Source organism: Mastomys coucha, unplaced genomic scaffold (genome assembly GCF_008632895.1).
Source record: "Mastomys coucha isolate ucsf_1 unplaced genomic scaffold, UCSF_Mcou_1 pScaffold22, whole genome shotgun sequence".
Classification (NCBI taxonomy): Eukaryota; Metazoa; Chordata; class Mammalia; order Rodentia; family Muridae; genus Mastomys; species Mastomys coucha.
The window spans coordinates 249,981,847-250,001,800 of NW_022196905.1; the positions used below are offsets into that span (position 1 = coordinate 249,981,847).

A 19,954-nucleotide genomic window follows, 5' to 3' on the forward strand; every position below is an offset into this window, starting at 1 on the left:
AAAAAAAACAATGTTGAAAGAAAGGAAGGAAAGAAAGCAGGGAAGAACTGTAGAGGAGACTTCGTCTAAGGCCCTGAGGCCCTCTGGTCATCAAGGCTGCAAGACAGTAGCAGAGTTGAGTCTGAGTCACGGAACACGTGTCTCTAGGCCTGCTGAAGCAAAGCTGTTCCTTTGAATTTGTTTTAGTCTTTAACTCGCCACTTCACAGTGTGAGCAGATGTTCCTCCGGGACGTTCGGCTCTCCAGCAGCTAGAGCAACAGTCTGGTCACCCTGGGAGGGTCCTGTAGACCCTGGGCCAGCAGCTCTCCCAGCTGCTGCTAAGGCTTTTCCCCAGTTGTAGCATCTGTGCAGCTGCCCGGGGGTGTGACCCTTAGCCACTTTGATGTGAGGAATCCACGCTTCAGCAGCAGGCCAGAGTGACTTACTGGAAACCTAGCAAATGCTACACTTCTCTCTCCAGCCTTTCCAAGCAGGTGGCCCCATTTGGACTTTCCGTGCCGAGGGGATTTTTCCAGAGCAGAAGACAAAAGCAGCTCCAAATTATTGGCTTGTCTGGCTTCTGTGAGAGCTACTCATCCCAGACTGGAGGACAAGGGTTGTCTGGCTCCAGACAGAAGAGGCTCTAGGTTACATCCCAAGGGCAGCTGTGGAGTCTCCCTTCTCTCTATCTCTATCTTCTTCTTTTTGATAAGTAAGATTATAGGGTACCTTGGACGAAGTTGCAATCTGATAAGATAAGGCCGTGGGTCACAGGGTTGCACAAGGGAGTTGGGACCTGTCTCATGTCTCGTATTGTAAGTGGGATTTTCCTCTTTCTTTCCCTTTCCTTTCTTTCTTTTTGAGATTCCTAGAAAATTGCAGGCTTACCGCTGAGAAGGGACAAGGTTCATGTACACATGGCCTTCATTATGAGTCACTCCTATTTTAACATCCTCATCTGAAACATCCCATATAAAGAGAATATTGTCTCTGAGGGCAACGTCTATGGAGTCTGTTATGCTGGGATTCCCGACTCTCAGCTGGTAAAAGACGACTTCAATCAGACTTTGGGTAAGGCTGGCTTGCCTCAGGAGAAAAGAAGACCTATTTTCTGGCTCCTGAGAGGGCTGTAGATGGCTGTCTCTCTCTCCTTAGGAGGTCTTCTCTACTCTCTATCCATTCTTTCTGTGTTCTGTAATGACTACTAACCTTGTCCCTTTCTGGATTAGGTACATGCTCCTGTGCATGCCACTAGCCTTTGCTGGCTTCCACAAGCTTCACCCACCTCTGTAACAATAGCTTTGTTAATGCTCTCTTCTATCTGTCTATCCTGCTCTGACTCTCCCAATCATGCTTTCTTGGGGCTGGAGAGATAGCTCAGCAGTTAAGAACACTGCTGCTCTTTCAGAGGACCTACGTTCAGCTCCCAACACCCACTGTTACCATTGTCTGCAACCCGTGGCTTACCATTGTCTGCAACCCGTGGCTTACCATTGTCTGCAACCCGTGGCTTACCATTGTCTGCAACCCCTGCAGGCACCAGGCATACACTTGCTGCTCGTACGTGTACGCAAACACTTATAGATACAACATAAAAATACATTCAAAGTAATGTTTTCAGATCTGACACGGCGGTGGCTCACACCTGTAATTCCAGCATGCTAGAAGCAGAGGCAGGGGTATTGCTGGTCTCAATGAAACAGAAATCCTCCTCCAATTACTCGGAGATTTTTGTTTTTGCTTTTGGAGACCAGACTGTAGCTAAAACTAGCCTGGAACTCACGATGTAGCCCAGGGTAGCCTGATGAATACATGAAAAGATGGGGAAAGGCCATCAAGAATGACAAAGGGCAAAGCAGAGTGGCATGAGGTGTCACTTCCTGACTACTGGGATGCCTGCAGGGTCTCAGTCGGTAGCCCAGGCTCAAATTCCATGCTGGAATTAGAGGCATGAGCTGCCATGACTAGCCTATAGTTTAAAGCACAAGACTGGGTGTGCCAATGTCGCTCATTGATGGAGTGTCTCAAAAAACAAACACTCGAAAACACAGGAAGGAATGAATGCTGGTGAGATTGGGAAGGAATGAGAGTGAAGCAGCTGCGGAGGAAGAGTTCACAAGTTCCCAGGAAGCTTAAAATAGCATCGTTTAATGACCTAACAATTCCATGGGAAAAAAAAAATCCTCAAAAGCAAGGACTAAAACAAACAGTCACACACAACGGATGTTCACAGCAGCAGTGTTCACACATAATAGCCAGCAGTAGCCAATTAACCAATGAGTGGCTGGACGCATAACATATAGAATAAACACACAGTCAGATATTATTCAGTTATAAGAGGGAATGCAGCATAGCCACCAGCCAATGTAGATAAGTCATGAAAACATAGAGACAGAGGATGTTATGAGTCCCTTATAGAAATATGGGAAGTGTGAAGTTCCCGTGTTAGTTGTTAGCAGGGACTAGCGAGAAAAGACTAGAATTGAATGTTGGGGATCAATGGTAGAGGAGTTTCTGTTCAGAGTGATCAAAAGAAGTTTGGGGCTGGAGAGGTGGCTCAGCTGTTGAGGGCTAGGTTCACGACCAAAAATAAAAGAAGTTTTTCAAGACTGGCATGGTGTTTGATTCCAGCACTCAGGAGGCAGACGCAGGCAACTCTCTGAGTTTGAGGCCAGCCTGATCTACATTGCAAGCTCCAGGCCAGCCAGGTTGACATAGTGTAATCCTATCTAAATCAACCAATAAACCCAAACCAAAAATCAAACAAAAGCCCCTACCAGATCTGTGTGTTGTAGTTAAGTATCAGCTTTTCCAAACTGGAGTGTTGGCTCAGCAGTTAAGTGTAGAATGAATTTGTAATTCTAGCTAGCCTGTATAAAAGACACACAATCCAGGCATTTTATTTACAAATTGTAAGCCTAGATTGGTCAGGTTTGGAACTCATTAATAGAGTATATTCCCTAGCTATAAAGTCCCTTGCTATTTGCTGTTTCTCTTGGCCATGTGGCCATAGTCCATCTCCTCTCATGGTGGCCTCCTCCACCTCCATCTTCTTTCTCCTGCCTTCTCTCTCCCTGCAACCCCTTACTCCATCCTCAAGTCCCACCTTTCTCCCTCCATTGCCCAATCACAGGCTCTAACCTTTTATTGACCAGTTAAACCTGGGAGCAAGTTTTCCATAGCATCACTGGGTGTACGTTAGGATTCACTTGAGAGCCATTTGTATCTAGCATTAGAATAAAAAACAGCATCAGACCAACCCACGACAGTTAAGAGCACTGGCTTCCCTTCCAGAGGACCTGTGTTTGATTCTCAGCACCCATATGGTAGCTCATAACCAGCTATAACTGCAGTTCCAGATGAGATCACAAGCCCTCTTCAAGGACAATCTCTAGGATACCAGGTACACTTGTGGTACACACACACACACACACAGACACACACACACAAGCAAAACACTCTTACAGGCCGGGTGGTGGTGACACATGCCTTTAATCCCAGCACTTGACAGAGACAGGCAGATTTCTGAGTTCGAGGCCAGCCTGGTCTACAGAATGAGTTCCAGGACAGCCAGGGCTATACAGAGAAACCCTGTCTTGAAAAAACAAAACAAAACAAAACAAAAAAACCCCAAACACTCTTACAGATTAAATGAATCTAAAAAGAGCGCAAATTTTTGCCCATGGGGTTAAGGTATTTGCTGCAGACCTGATGACCTGAGTCTCCCTTGCCACATCGGCATCCCTTCCCCTCTGAGGAAGCCAACCGTCCTCTGAATAAAAGCTTCCAAGCACATCCTGGTTAGGGCTTTATAGGAAAATGTGAACTCTTCTCTCAAAACTGGCCCCCATGGGTCTCCATCTCTCATGCTCTTCACAAGAGTAGATCCCGCAGGAGACTGGGAAATAGACTCAGCTCTTTCCACCTCCTTGCCCATAGTTTGCCAAGAAAGGATGTATGAGCTGGGCAGTGGTGGTGCACGCCTTTAATCCCAGCACTTGGAAGGCAGAGGCAGGCGGATTTCTGAGTGAAGTGGAACAGTTTCAGAATCCAAACAATAATACTCTGGCCAAAATGGCTGGCACTCCATACATAGCTTCTGTCTTAGTCAGTCTTCTACTACTGTGAAGAGACACCATGACCACCACGGCAACTTTTATAAGGGAAAACATTTCATTGGGGGCTGGCTTACAGTCCAGAGGTTCAGTCCATTGTCATCCTGATGGGAAGCATGGCGGGCAGTGTACTGGCTGACACGGTGCTGGAGAAGGAGCTGAGAGTCCTACGTCTTGATCTATAGGCCACAGGAAGTGAGTGAAACAACTGGGCCTGGCTTGGGGCTTTTGAAACTTCAAAGCCCACTCCCAGTGACACATTTCCTCCAACAAGACCACACCTCCTAATCACTCCCAAGTACTGACCCCCTGATGACTAAGCATTCAAATATATGAATGAGCTTATGGGAGCCATTCTTATCAAACCACCACAGCTTCCCAGTCTTCTTATTTCTGATACAGGAGAGAGATCGCCCAATACCCACCCCCTTCCCTTTTCCCCCCTCCCCTCCCCCCCCCAACAACCCAGCAAGATGTCCCACTTGTGTTAGCTTGTTCCCGCATCTGGCTTGTGCTGCCACAACAGGATACCCACTTCTGGACTCTTAGGTAAAAAGGTACCTTGGCAGGTTAGGGGCCAAGGTATGCCACGCTCCTAAGATGATCTAAGTGAGGGGTTTATTGGGGATGTGGGGTGGGGGTGGGGGAACAAAAGGCTGTCTCCGAGTAGAAACATGAGAGAGAAATAGAGACAGATAGAGACAGAGAAACAGAACAAATAAGACACAGGGAGGGCAACCTGAACTGGCTGGGACCTTTTAAGGGCGGCATGTGTCAATGTTCAACCTGCAGCATCCATGGAAACGGGCCACATCTGGCTGCGGGTGGGTGATGTAAGCTGCATTGCTCAAAAAGGTAGCCCGGCACAGCGCAGCTGACTTACAGAGACAGCTTCTAGCGAACACATAATGAGTTCTGCCCTGTTCTGGGGGCTGCAAGTTCAAGATGAAGGTGCCAGCTGATTTGGTGAAACTGAGTCCAAGACAGCCCCGGGAAGACTTTGCAGGTGTCCCTCCAAAGAAAGGTGGAAAGGTGGAAAGGCCTAGAGAGGCAAAATGGGCTTTCTTTCTTGCTTTTTTTTTTTTTGGTTTTTTGAGACAGGGTTTCTCTGTGTAGCCCTGGCTGTCCAGGAGCTCACTCTGTAGACCAGGCTGGCCTCAAACTCAGAAATCCACCTGCCTCTGCCTCCCAAGTGCTGGGATTAAAGGCGTGCGCTACCACCGCCTGGCCGTAGGTGCATTTTTAAGCCAGTGAAAGGGCTCAGCGGTAAAGTTGCCTGTCACCATGCCTAATGACCTGAGTCCAGTCCCAGGACCCATATGGTGGAGAACTGACTCTACCAAGTTGTCCTCTGGTGTCCAAACTTGTTCTCTGCCATGAGCACACACACACACACCACTACCCCCAGGCTATGAAATAAAAATGATTCATAAAGCCAGGCACGGTGGCATAAGTCTGAAAAATCCCATCATTCCAGATGCTGTTACATGAGGCACGTGCATCTGAGGCCAGCCTTTCTGCTTAAAAAAAAAAAAAAAAAGTGGTGGCCGGGCAGTGGTGGTGCACGCCTTTAATCCCAGCACTTGGGAGGCAGAAGTCCCAGCACTTGGGAGGCAGAGGCAGGCGGATTTCTGAGTTCGAGGCCAGCCTGGTCTACAGAGTTGAGTTCCAGGACGGCCAACACTACACAGAGAAACCCTGTCTCGAAAAAACCAAACAAACAAAAAAATGATGATATCTATAGCCAGCTTGTCGAGTAGTTTGGCAAAATGTATATGTTTAGTGCAGCCTGCTGATGTGTTCCTGTAATCTAAGAACAGTGGTTCTCAACCTGTGGGTCCTGACCCCTTTGGGGTGGGTGTATATCAAATACCCTGCATATCAGATATTTACATTATGATTCATAGCAGTAGTGAAGTTAGAGTTAGGAAGTTAACAACAAAATAATTTCATGGCTTGGGGTCACCACCACGTGAGGAACTGTATCAAAGGGCTGCCACATTAGAAAGGTTGAGAACCACTGTTGTAGCACAAGGGAGGCAGGAGAATTGCCACAAGTCTGAGGCCAGCTTGATCCACATATGAGTTCCAGTACAGTCAAGGCTACATGGCAAGATGCTGTCAATCTGTGTGTATCAATGTGTGTCAAACATGTTAGCAGGTTGTAGTGAGAATTTTGGTTTCTTTAAAAAAGAAAACACAGAAAACAATGTTAGAATGTTTTCACTTTAGTCCCAGGTGTGGGAGCGGGGCTGCTTCAGGCTGTCCATAGCAGCTCACTAAGATTTGCCTTGTGCTCTGGCAGGGGCGTGGCTTTGTTACCTGCAGCTAGTTTCGGCAGCTGTGGTATATAAATGCTAGAGCCCCCCCACTAGACGGGGCTGGTTGCCTGCTTGGTTGCGGTTTGTCAAGCAGTTGTGTGCAAAGAGAGGAAAGGAAGAAATTAGGTAGCCTGAGGGTGAAAATCACACTTGCCCCAAAGAACTTGACATCTAATCAGCAGGAAGTAGTCTAAGGAGATGTTGTCCCCTTTCCCCTCCGTCCTTTTCTCTCTCCTACCTATTGTTAGGGGGTTGAAAGGGTGGAAGATAGAAGATTCCACAGAGTAACGTCCAGCGACTGCTGGTAAAACTAGGTGAATAGGTACTGGGGAGGTCACAGGCACAATTTAACAGATTTTCTGAAGAATCCCTAAAGAAATGTTAGAACAAAATAGTCTTCTTAAAATATCGTGAGTGAATGGGGTTGGAGAGGTGGCTGAACGGTTAAAGGCACTGGCCGCTCTTATAAACGGACCAGGCTGGATTCCCAGCACCCACCTGCCAGCTTCCTATTGCCTGTAGCTCAAGCTCCAAAGGACCCTAGAACATCTGCTGACACCAGGCACCCATGTAGTACACAGACAGACATGCAGGCAAAACACCCATATACACAAAAATAAATACATCAGGGATGGAGAGATGGCTCAGTGGTTAAGAGCATTGACTGCTTTTCCAGAGGACCTGATTTCAATTCCTCACAACCACATGGCAGCTCACAACTGTCTATAACTCCAAGATCTGACATCCTCACGCAGACATACATGCAAGCAAAACACCAATGCACATAAAATAAAAATAGATTAATTAAAAATAAATAAACAAACAAACAAACAAAAACAAATAAATCTTAAAAGAGCAACAGTCTGGCTTCCACAGCACTGACAGCAGCCACCAAGAGAAACCCACACCGTGCTACTCCAGGGCAGGCTCTGCAGGTGGGTCCCTAGCAGGCTGCAGTTCTGCGGTTCTGCATTCATCTGCATGGTGGCTTGCTTTGGCACCAAGAGACAGCTAGAAAGAAGAAATAATGGAGGTGCCACACTGGGAGAGTCCCCTGGACTGAGTCTAAAAGTAGAGAACATCAGACACTCTTACTGTCCAACCTGGGTCACATGACCACGATCTCTTCTGAGAACTAGCTCAGGGATGGGTGTCCAGGCACTAGAGGGCCCATTTGTTTTGTAGGCAGGTAGCTCTCTGAGTTTAAGTGGGAAGCATTCATTTAGGAACACAGGAGTTGGGAACACGGTGTTCCATATGAGGTGTTGATGACGGTGATATGTTTGTTCTTAGCACAGGTTAGGTGTCAGGCAGGTATGGGCAAGTTATTATGTTTACCTCTCTGACCTATTTACATATATATATGTAAATACTTATATATACATACATTCATCATTCGTGTGTGTGTGTGTGTGTGTGTGTGTGTGTGTGTGTGTGTGTGTGTGTGTAACACATATCACCATGAGGTGAGAAGTTCGTTATTTTTATCGTTATTTGATACAAAGGCCCGGGACCCACTCTGAAGAGGACAGTCTGCCTAAGAGCATAGGGGACACTGAAGGCATCTCTGGGGGAGGTGGTGTGTAGGCCATCAGAACTGCAGGACAAGCACTGTGTGTGGGTGTGTCCCTGGAACATTAGGAGGCCCACATGGGAGGTGAAGAGCCCAGGGCAGCTGTCCCCAGGGCCTAGCCAGGAGGGTTCCCTAAGAAGCCCAAGGCTGGCCATGAACTTGGGACCCTATTGTCTAAACCTTCAGAGTAGCTGGGTTCCAGACCTGTTGTGCACAGGGGAAGAAGTGTGGGCGGTAGGGTGGGCACGCCATGGAGGGTAGAGTGGTCAGGTCACGGAGGGGACGGTTTACAGTGGGATCTCTGGTTAGTTCAGGGTGAGGACTACATTTTCATTGGGGAGGCCGGTTCTCTAAAGTCACCTAGCTAGAGATGAACCTTGGGAGAGAAGGGATTAGGCAAAGAAGTGAGGAGTTGCTGCGCGTTCTGAACACCATGCTGTGACAAGGGCCCCAAGTCTTGTGTAAGCCCCCATTTTTTTTTTTTTTTTTGCTGTTCAGAAGCAGGGAGATTTCATGGAGGTGATTCTCAGAGCAGGGCAGGGTTGGAACCTTTCTGTACTGCTATTAAAAGAAACGTCTTAGGTCATCAGCACGGAAAACTGCTAATAGCTTCCACTTCCCAGCATAGCACCTCACAGGTGTGTGCCCCAACGCCTGGCTGTCACGGGGAAGGGGGGGGGGGTGGCAGGCGGCTGAGCAAACAGACCAACTAAATCCTGTGTCCAAGGTCCTCAAGATCCCAAGCAACCAGGCGAGGGCTCAGACCACAGAACTTGTAGACTCAGGCTTAGGAGACTGAGACGCAGGTTCGGCCCTGTCTTTTGCCCTTGGTCCCAGGGTCACCTGTAGCCTGCAGCTGCCATTCTTCCCGGCTCCCACACCAGCTCTGCTTTGGAATATCCTGTCTACCCAGGGGCAAGTCCACAGAAAGGGTCATCACCTCAGTATGTAAGGTGATGTAGCCCAGCCTGCAGGCGAGGATATAATAAGCCTCTCCCAGCTTCCCACACAAGCACAGCACACATCTGTGTCTAAGGCACCATGAGAGCCTGTGGCTCCTCTCCTGCTGGGCCCTCTTCAGCCCCGCCTTTGGTAGATGCCAACCTGATCTCGGCAGGAAGGCTGGTTCCCTTTGTCTTTGCTCACGAAAGGGTTGAGAGCCCATGGGAGTCTGTTCTCAGTCTTACCAGGGCTGCCTCCACAATGGGGCTACAGGAGGATGGCTCTGAACCATACGCCCTGTCCCAGGCCTAGAATCACTTCAGAATCTGGCAGCTGCTTGGTCCCATCCTCTTCCCCATGCCCAGCCAATCACAGGTCCCTCTTCCTCCTCTGAGAAGTTGCTCACCTGGGGGCATTAACTCAACGTGACCTGTGTTTGGTATGATGACTCAGGCTCCCGCCAGCTCCCTCAGCCCTGGCAAGTCACTGAGTGTGAAGAAGATGGCAGGCCCAGGGTTTGGACCAGCATGGGATCTCAGTGTCAGCAACTGAGGCAATGGCCACACCATTGCCAGCTTCACAGGATCGGTGTGCAGGACGGGCGTGAAGACGTGTGACAGAGAGTAACAGAGTTCTCAATCTGTTTCTTTGATGTCTATACATCAAAGCAAAGACATTAAAAACAAAACCAAGTATATGAGTGCTCTGTCTTCCTGTCCATCTGTGTGCCAGAAGAGGGCATTGGATCCCATTATAGATGGTACTGAGACACCATGGTGGTTAGTGGGAATTGAACTCGGGACCTCTGAAAGAGCAACTAGTGCTCTTAACCACTGAGCCATGTCTCCATTCCCAAAGCACACACATTTTTTAAAAAGATTTATTTTATTTATTTTATGTGTATGAGTATACTGTAGCTATACAGATGGCCATGAGCTATCATGTGTGTGGCTGCTGGGAATTGAACTCAGGACAGCCCCACTCGCTCCGGCATAATTCACTGTAGCTGTCTTCAGACATACCAGAAAAGGGCATCAGATCTCATTACGGGTGATTGTGAGCCACCGTGTGGTTGCTGGGATCCGAAGTCAGGACCTTTGGAAGAACAGTCAGTGCTCTTACCCGCTGAGCCATCTCGCCAGCCCATACATTTTTTTTTAAAGGTTTATTTATTATTGTATCTAAGTACACTGTAGCTGTCTTCAGACACACCAGAAGAGGGCGTCAGATCTCATTACAGATGGTTGTGAGCCACCATGTGGTTGCTGGGACTTGAACTCAGGACCTTCACTTGAACTCAGGACCTTCAGAAGAGCAGTCAGTGCTCTTAACTGCTGAGCCATCCATCCCTCCAGCCCAAGCACATACATTTAAAGGGTCAAATATCAAGGTCCTAAACATGCCAAGCGACCAGCACTCATATGCTTGCCTCCCAGCATTAAGAGACTCTTCTGCTCCTCCAAATGCAAAGCCTGTGTCAGCCCTAAGAACATGAGCCTCCTCTCCTGAAGACCTCAGACTAGCTGGGTGTGGGTAAGACAGTGGGACCCGAAGCTGCCAGGTTCTGAGGCGATTCTGGAACTCACAGTGGGTGTATGATCTAGAGTCGCCCTCTGTCACCCCCATTTTGGAGGCAGCACTGGTGAGACTCAGGAGAACAGAGTCCCTTGGGCTCTCAACATTCAGCTGGGAGAAATGAAATCAAGGGATCAGTCTTCGTGGGCCTCAGATACTGGGATAGGTCAGGGGTGGAAAAGAGGCCGGGGGCAAAAAGAAGCAAGACTTGAGAAGTCCTTGGAGTCAACTTTGGGTCCTCCCCAGCGCCCCACTCCCAGGCTATGGAGAATGGTGACCGGGGAGGCTGCAGTCCCAGGCTCTTGGTCCCCATCTTTCTCCTCCCAAGACTAGCATTAGTGTCTGTTTCTGTAGGGTTCCCTCATCACGGCAGACTGGGCGATCACTGTTCCTACTGCAGAGTCATGTGAGACCTGGCTTGCCACGAGGCTCTGAGTTTTGTTCCATTTGGGGTGGAAGACAGGAGCAGGCCTATTTTTCATCCTCATCCCTTATGTATCTCAGTGTCTATCTAGGACGTCTGACATGAGGGTGGCTGTGGCATTTGACCAGGACTCCGATGTGGACCTCCTGGTCCAGAAGATTGCAAAGTTACAACGGGCTGCTGGACAGGCAGGGGCTCACCGAGGGATAGATAGGGGAGCAAGCCTAGGAAGGAGAAGCCCTTGGCTGCTTGAAGGATGGGGCACAGTGTGCCTGAGACTGGCCTTGGAATTCTCTTTCCAGGCTCAGAAACATGTCTCCTTTCCAGTCTACTTGGCCCTGGGTGGTAGCTGGGGACCTGGTTCTTACTGGCAGGTTTCCAGCCCACCACATTCACCATGATAACTTTCCGTAGGAGAGTATTCTGCTTGAAGCTGGCCACTCCTGTGCACTTCTCTGAGATGGTGTCTTCTGTGTCCTACTCAGTGATGGAGGCAACTGCCCCTCCAGACACAGGCACCCTGGCCAGGCTGCAGCAGGCTGCCTGACCCTCCTGTCTACTGCTTACTGTGAGTTCTGGGGTAGTATGGTTGTAGATGAATGGGTCTGCACAGGAGCCCATGGTGGTGCCACCCATTGCACAGTACTGCCTCCCGAGCTCTTCCCATGCCCTCTCCCTTCTTGCCCTACTGGAGATTCAGGCACAAGCCTCAGGCAGGTACTAAGTTGACCTTTCTGCAGGGCCTTCTCAGTTTTCCCTGGACATACCTGCCCAACATGATCAAGGAGCCAGGGATCCAGTCAGATCGTTGATAACCTTAGCTGAGGGACAGGGGTAGGCTGGAGGAGTCCAGAAGATGCCCAGGTCTTCCCCCTTTGCCAGGGGCCCCATGACCAGCCCCACTTCCAGCTCCATTGAGCTTCTGTTATATGATGTTGCCCTGAAGGTAGACCTGGACATAGACCACATGGGGAACTGGAGTCTTTCATAAATTCACCCAGGAAGCATGAGCAGTGTCTCCCTGGGTCTAGGGTCATGTTCAGTGGCTAGGTTGCCTGATGGCCAGATCAAAGTGCCTTTCCCTTTTTCCTGCAGTGCACCTCTGGTGGCCGTTTGATCTACTAGAAGAATGGAGCCTGCGCTCTTATGGGCATCATGTCCTAGGGCAGTGACACTGGCTCTACCTTCACGCCTGCCACGTGTGCCCATGCCAAAGTGTTTATGCTCTGGGTGCAGCAGATCTTGGCAGCCAACTGAGCCAAGTGCTTCTGCTCCCACAAAGCCTTAGCCAACCATGGAATGTGAGTAACGTCTGCCTCCTCAAAGGCTGCACTCTGCCCCTGAATTTCAAGCTTCACTGGGTTAGATCATACCGCACAAGGTTGTTGCTTGCTGGAGTGCTCAGGGGCCTCAAGCTGGGGAGAAGGCATGTGGGAGCTAGCACATTCTGACCTTAGACACCCGTGGCTCTGTGACTCCTCCCTATAGTGCTCTCTCCAGGCCTTGTCTTTCCCAAGCTGTGCTGGAGTCACTGGCTGTATCAGACCAAGGACTTGTGATAAGGGGGAAATGTGGAGGCAGGCTGTGACAGGAAGGCCCAGGAGCCCATCAGGTGGGGCCCTCTCCGACACATACCACAGTGACCTTGCTCTAGGTGGTTCTCAGCTATCAGCTTTAGTGAGTAGAAGCCCAGACAGCTGGCAAGCCCAGGTCACACCTACCTATTGTGGCCCAAATACCCAGCAACAGGGAGTGGAGAGGCAGGGGAATGGAGTAAGGGCTTGTTTGCTCTAAGAGCCCCACCCTATCCTGGTGGGGTTGCTAGTACATCCTGGTAGCCAGAGGGCCATCTTGTACAGGGTCTCTCTACATAGCCCTGACTGTCCTGGAATTCACTCTGCAGACCAGGCCTCACACTCGAGACATCCACCTGCCTCTGTGTCCCAAGTGCTGGGATTAAAGGCATGTGCTCCCTTGCCTGCCTTACAAGAGGAGTCTTAAACTCAAGTGGATGCACCGTGGTCCCCATCTTGCCTTGATCTTGTCCATCTACCCAGCTGCCCACAAAGCCCCTCACTGCTTTCAAGCCTCTCCTGTCTGATGCTCAGGTGGCCCTGTCACCTGGTGATGTGGGCAGCCTCCTTGGTTTGTCTCTGCAGGAGTCTCAATTCTCTCCTGACACATGCTCTTGGAACATAGCAGTCAAGAACTCAGGAGCAGCGTGTCCTAGGACTCAGCTCTAACAGAGGCTATCTATTGTGTAGCTCCTGTTACCTGACTTTCTAACCCCAGGCCCCAACTTTAAATGTCTGAGCCCTTGCCCCCTACCCTCCTATCCATAGGGGCTGAGGATGGTTGCTGGGCTTAGCAGAACTAAGGGCCTTGTTGAGACCAAATACCTGAATGTTAGGGGGCTACACAGGTCTGGAACCCCCAAGTCCTTGCTCTGGCCTGCTGTGAACATGTTCACTAGCCACCCTGTCCATGGCTGTCATTCTCTATGACCATCTCTATCCATATGCTGAACTACCCTTTTAGGATTATCCCTGGGGAGGATGCTGTTGCTGGCTCCTGGCCTTGGCAGCTATCTTTGAACACAAGATGGGGGTTCTGGGCATGCAGGGGCTACGCTGGATTTAGGAGTGCTGCTCAGCTGAGACCTGGGACTCCCTGTCTTCTCACTGGAATAGCAATGTCTACTTCTTGTAGGGGACCCAACCTATGCCATCAAGGACTCGACTGTCACCACTGTTCACTGGGGATCACATGAGGCCTGCCACAGGCAGCTGGGATCCTCTGGGAGTCGGAATGACACGTCTCTATCTCCAGTCAAAACAGCATCCAAAAGGAAAAGGAGCTGAGAGACCACAGGCTGGAGAGAAGCCACCCCCCAGTAGCAGGCAGAACAGCAGTCTGCCAGAGATGCCTACCTATCCAGTGGGGTCACCTGCCACCCTCATGTGCATGTAGAGAAACTGAGACCTAAGGGTGGTCAGGCTGTGGCTCACACCACCAGCACACTTCTGTAGGGAGAGTCACCTTACTGCAGCCAGAGCACCCGACACCGGCTCTGTCCAGGAGTTTCTGGGAGCTGAGGGGCAGATGAGGTAGCTGGAAGGTGGGCTTGTGTGACCAAGGTAAGGTGGTTAGGGGTCTCTGGGGACAGGGCCTGCACATGAGTGCCTGCAGCACTTTGCTCTGTCCTTCTCATGTGAAGCCTAGTTACACACACACACACACACACACACACACACACACACTCACACACACAGCTGCTTCTGATTAGAGGAGAACAGGGAAGGAGAGCTGGCTCCGTGGCTACAAGCACGGGCTGCTCTTCTGAAGGACTTCAGTTCAGTTCTCAGCACCCAGCTAGAAACAATCTGTAACTCCAGCTCCAGGGGAGGACACACTCTTTTGATCTCTCCAGGAACTCTCCATGGCATACACTCGCACAGAAATAGAAGTCTCTCTATCTCCCACCATCTCTATCCACCTACCTAACTGGTTTGGGCTGAGGTGGGGCTCGGTGATAGAATGTTCTCCTGACTCAATTAATAAATAAGCCTGTCTTATTATTAGGAAGCATGATGCAGATATAAAAATGGAATATCCCTCTATGTCATGCAGGCTGCACCAAAGCCACTTTATCTCTATGCCATCTCCCAGAATCTTGGGTATCCTCCACTCAGGTCTGCCCGGCCTGGTCCCAGAAGATTTGTTTGCATGCCCATGTTCCCACAAGACTGTCCATCATGACATCTCTCTGCTCAGCCTGTCCACATCAGCTCACCTCTACATGTCCTGGTTTGTCTAAACAACAGCTTGCTACAGGCTAAGTGCCACGGTAGCCTTAAGTAACACTACCCAAAATGCCACGTGCCAGGGGCTTGTTAGAAGATGAGATCTGTCTTTAGAGGCCCAAATTCCAGAGATAGCCATGAATTTTAATTTCCCACTTCTTTAAAATCCTCTAAATTAGGGCTGGCGAGATGGCTCAACGGGTAAGAGCACTGACTGCTCTTCCGAAGGTCCTGAGTTCGGATCCCAGCCACCACATGGTGGCTCACAAACACCTGTAATGAGGTCTGATGCCCTCTTCTGGTGTGTCTGAAGACAGCTACAGTGTATTACGCGAGAGCCAGCAGGTCGGAGCCAAGCGAGGCTGTCTTGAGTTCAATTCCCAGCAGCCACATGATGGCTCACAGCCATCTGTAGAGCTACAGTGTACTCATACACATAAAATAAAAATAAGTAGATCTTTAAAAAAAAATCCTCTAAATTAAAAACCTACCAAACATGCAGTCTGTGGAGATGGCCTGTGGTTAAGAGCACTTGGTATTCTTACAAAGGGCGCAGCATCTATAAGGTATTCAAAAACCATCATGTAATTCCGCTTCCAGGAAGTCCAATGTTCTCTCCCCATCTCTGTGGATTCCAGGTACACACATGGAACATGAACATACATGAGGGCAAAACACTCATACATAAACAATCTAAAACAAAAACCAACCAACCAACAACAACAACAAAAAAACCAATTCCACTAAACTAGGAGATGGCTCAGCAGTTAAGAGCTCTTGCTGCTCTTCCAGTGGACAGAGTTCAGTTCCCAACACCCACATCAGGGCTCATGTGACTCTACCCGCAAGGAGCTCAAGCCTTTGGCCTCTTCAGGCATCTGCACTCAGATGCCCATTCCCACATGCAGGCACACACACCTACACATAGTTAAAAATTAATCTTAAAATCCACCAAACAGCTGGACATGGAGCTCGGGGTCATCCTTGGCTGAGCTGGAGGCCAGCTTGGGTTATATAGTCTCCCCGATGGGCAAATAAATAAAAAACTCAAAACTCATCAAGCACAAATATTAAAAGCTAGTAACAGGGTCCTGGAGAAGGCTTTGCAGAAAAGATGGCAACCTGCCAGGAAGCCTGCTGTATGGCCTGTGGGCCCCCAGTGGCATGTCTGGAACTCTGCCCTGTGGTCTCAGCTGGGAGGGTTTTGTTTTTTTTCAAGACAAGGTTTCTCAGTGTAGCCCCTGGCTGTCCTAGAACTTGCTGTGTAAACTCACAAAGCGCTACGATTAAAGGCGGGCGTGTCACCAGGCTGGCCCTCAGCTGGAGTCTTCTGGCTGGGGAAGCAGTCCCAGAGCGTCCCTATTTGCCTCCCTGTTAGCACAAGCATGTCTGACTGTCCTACAGATTCTGAAGTTGTGTTACCCAAATTCACCATGGATCCTGTCTCCCAGCACTGACAGGGGTTTTCAGAAAAGGGACATTTGTTAAGTCCTCTCTGTATCTATCAGGGACATCTACCCATATACCTCAGAGGGCCACAGCTTGTGGCCATAATGCCAGGCTCCCTGGCCAGGGAGGGTAGGACCAGTGACAGCCCTGCTTGAGGTCCAACTCTTGCCTGGGGTGGAACCTGACAGCAGCTGTTCCACAAATGTTCTTAAGGAGCCAAAGCTGTTCTTAGTGAGCTGGTAGAACGGGGGTCTATGACTGTGACCCCAACTCCCTCTCCCTCTGAAACCAAGATCTCACGGAGCCCCATTGGGTGGCTGTGTCCTGTGTGTCCAACACCCTTCCTGCCTGCAAGCTCTGGGGCAGTGAGATCTCACCAGCGTGAGATCCCTGTATAGTCTCCTCCCGATGATGCAGGTTCTGGCCCTCTCTACTCACTGAACCGCTGATACCTTGTTAGGCCAGAAAGACCACAGGCTCCCTGCTCCCCTGGCTTCCTCAGTGTACCAGAAAGACATGATGCTGTCAACCCTGGGAGGAGCCTCTCCTCAGGAAGGCAGCTGTGTGAGGAGGTTAGAACTTAAGAGATGGGGTTACCACTGAACCCAGACCCGAGTAATGAGTAAAACTGTACAAGCACTACCAAATTCTACACACCCATCTCCTGCTGAGTCTCTGCACCCAGAGACTTTGGAAATAAGTCCTGTACCACCCTATGCAGGATACTCTGATAGGCTCCTGGTGGGCATCTTGTCCTGAAGCACCATCACCCACCCTACTGTCTTCCCGGCCTGTTATGTCCAGGTTTGGAAGGTACTAGAAGCTGAACCCCTTCCATCTCTGCATCTGAGTAAAATTCAAATAAAACCAAGAGCAAATCCTTGTGCTTTCTTCTCTCTCTCTTCTTCTGCTCTCCCAGGCAGCACTAGGGTAGGAGGCTCCTCGGTGGGGCTCCTTGGTGGCAGATCTCCCAGCCTAGCTCCTTCTTACATAGGTTAGGAATCTGAGGCCCACATTCACATGCACAATGGTCAAAGCTGAGACCACCAGGATGCCGATCACACACTCTAGCCTTCCCTCTGGGCCAGAGAACACCGGCCAGTTTAAGGCCTGTTGTAGGCCTCAATCCTCCCAACTTGTTTAATCTAGGGAAGACTCTTTGGGTGTCCCAGACTATAGTTTCCTCTGGAGAACTTTATCAAGTTTGATAAAGACTGGAAGGTGAGGCTGTTTTGTGCAGTACCTTGGCTTGTAAACTTTCTCCTTGGGGGTACAGAACACCCAGAAGGTACCCTGCTGCTCTAGGCCTCTGACTCTGTAACATGTTCCCAGGCTCAAAGGACACTGCCTGGCCAGACCAGCCCCCTGCCTTCCCCACAGGTCCCTGGGCCTTGATTTCCTTCTGAAGGGACCCACCTTCTGGGAAGGACTTCACCACGTAGTCACTTTGGCGGGTCAAGGATCCATCCACCTTCCCACCTAGAGGTAGTCTCAAGCATTTCTGTAGGCTCCTTCTCATTTTTAAAATTTTATTAAATGTAGACTATTAGTCAAATGATTGGAAAAATCAATAGTGAAAAATAGTTCTTTAGGGTTTTTTCTTGGTGCAGAGGTGTACACCATACTATACTTGCCTGTCACAGGGAGCCCTGAGGATTGGGGCCCATGTGCCACAACAACCCTGGTGATCCCCAGCCCACGGTACACTCTTAGATGGCTCCTCAGATTCTCTGAGGAAGGATCCCACATCCTGCCTTGATATAAATATGTACAAATCCCTGGACAGTTGAGGGCACCAGGCCCAAGGCAGAGCTGGGGTTACCTGTCCCCAAACCTGCAGGAGCTCCACTTTCACGATGAATGCCTGGGTCGCTCAGAGCATCGCTGCCCATGCCCCAGCTTCATGTCCTAGTCCTCTGCTCTCAGGCAGCAGCCAGCTGGCCCAGGACGCGGCGGAACTGCTGAGTGCTGTGGCCTAGCTCCTTGACCCTGTCCACCATGTCCTGGGCAGCAGAGGGGGATGGGTACTGCAGGGCAGCAGCCTTGGTGGTGGCCACGATGCCACGCAGTAGGTCACACAGCAAATTGCTGTAGTGGGTCACTTGGCTTCTCACATCAGCTGCCTTTGCCTGCCGTGACAACGTGTCCCCAATGAACACAAGCTTGTGTGCACTGAGAATGACAAACTTGCTGTGTGCCACAAAGATCTTGGGTGGCTGGTTGGTGGCCACTGCAGCGAAGAAGGCATCCACTGCATCTGTCAGTGTGGTCAGGTTGGCCTCACACTGCTCCAAGTAGAAGAGCAGCAGCTGTCGGTCTGAAGGCCCCAGGCCCCCTGTCCGCCCAGGCACCAGGGGCTGGGCTGGTGTCCAGTTGGCCAGGTCATGGTCTATGGGACGAGACACCTCCTGCTCCAGTCGCTCAAACTGTTTCAGCTGTGGGAGGCAGGGCAGGGTTAGACTCTCAGCTGACAGACACGTGCAAACATCTGTGCTCACAAGAGCACTGCTCACCAAAGCAGAGCGAGGCACCAGCCTCAGCAGCAGCATTGCTGGCCGCCTGAGAACAAGCTGGGAGTGTATAGGAAAGACAGTCACGCCAGCTTCTTCAAGTGTGGTGCTCCATGGCTACACATGCTCAGCTATTTTAACTATCATTAGGAGGAGAATTTTGCCACATACCCTGGCTGGCCTCCTGAGTGCTGGAATCACAGGAGAGAGCCTGGCTTATTTTAATCAACGTGCATTTCTTGTCACTTGCTATGTGCCACGAATGCCCCAAGCAGTTCACAACCGACTCATTTACTTCCACCATCATGCCTGTGAAGCACCTACCAACCACAAGCCCCACAGTGAGCAGCCCAGCTCACGGTGGGGTAAGCTATCCCTTGCCTTCCTTCTCTACATCTGGAGGAGCAGTGAGAGAGAGTTTCATATTTACTTTGTGTTATTATCTTCACTATCAACTTCAGTATTTTTTAGAAATACTTTCTTACCCTGAGAAATGATTCAAAATATGTACAAAACTGTGGCTAAACACAGCATTGTTATTTGTAAGAACTGGATACAAAGTAAACATTCAACAATAGACATTATGTAGCCTATAAAAAGGAGTTAAGATCAACATTAACAGAGAGCTTGACAGCTCACAAGTGTCATCTCCAGTAGGCACAGGGAGGCACAGTTTGTGAAGAGCAGCTGATGGCAGGACGTCAGCTTCTGTGACACTGGCTGCCAGCGTTTCTAGTCCTACAGTGTTCTGTGCTCTCTACGAGGTACACATTACTGACATTAACTACATTTGTGTTTTACTGCCAAGCCTGTAACGTCTCAAACACACTAGTCAACCGCTACAGCCTCAGCTCTGCTGGCAGCTTCAAAAAGAGCCACATCAGACTGCATGGGTGGTGCACAGCCATGGTCCCAGCCACTCAAGAGAGTGCAGTGGGAGGAGAAGCTGAGCTCAGGTGGTTCAGGATGAGGCTAGGCAACACAGTGGGATTGACATCTTTAATTAGCCAGAAGAGAGTGATGGCCGTGATGCTGGATGGTGACTGGCTGGACAGAAGGCAAGCAGGGCCCTATCCCTGGTAGATCTCACTGTGAGAGATGACAAATGGAAGCCTCACCTGCTGCAACTCCAGTTGGCCCTTTCCCTGCCGCATGATGTTGCCCTTTTCTAGCAGTTCTTTCTGGGTCTTCTCAAATTCCTCCTTCCCCTAGAGGAAAGAGAAGACCTGGACTGAGAAGTCTCTTCTGGGACAGAGGCACTA

The 19,954-nt window shown here is 49.9% G+C and overlaps 1 protein-coding gene across 2 annotated transcripts in view; it reads right to left on the reverse strand.

Annotated features, from left to right (window-relative positions):
• Positions 1–17,694: 17,694 nt before the first annotated feature.
• Bcar1 (BCAR1 scaffold protein, Cas family member) overlaps positions 17,695–19,954 on the reverse strand; it is a 34,769-nt gene continuing 32,509 nt past the window's right edge. For both annotated transcript variants that reach the window (XM_031341473.1, XM_031341474.1), the window contains exons 6-7: positions 19,811–19,900; positions 17,695–18,617 (exon numbers count right to left, since the gene is read on the reverse strand). In XM_031341473.1, the coding sequence (XP_031197333.1) occupies positions 18,105–18,617; positions 19,811–19,900 (603 nt within the window). In that variant the 3' untranslated portion in view covers positions 17,695–18,104. The remainder of the gene's footprint in view (positions 18,618–19,810; positions 19,901–19,954) is intronic.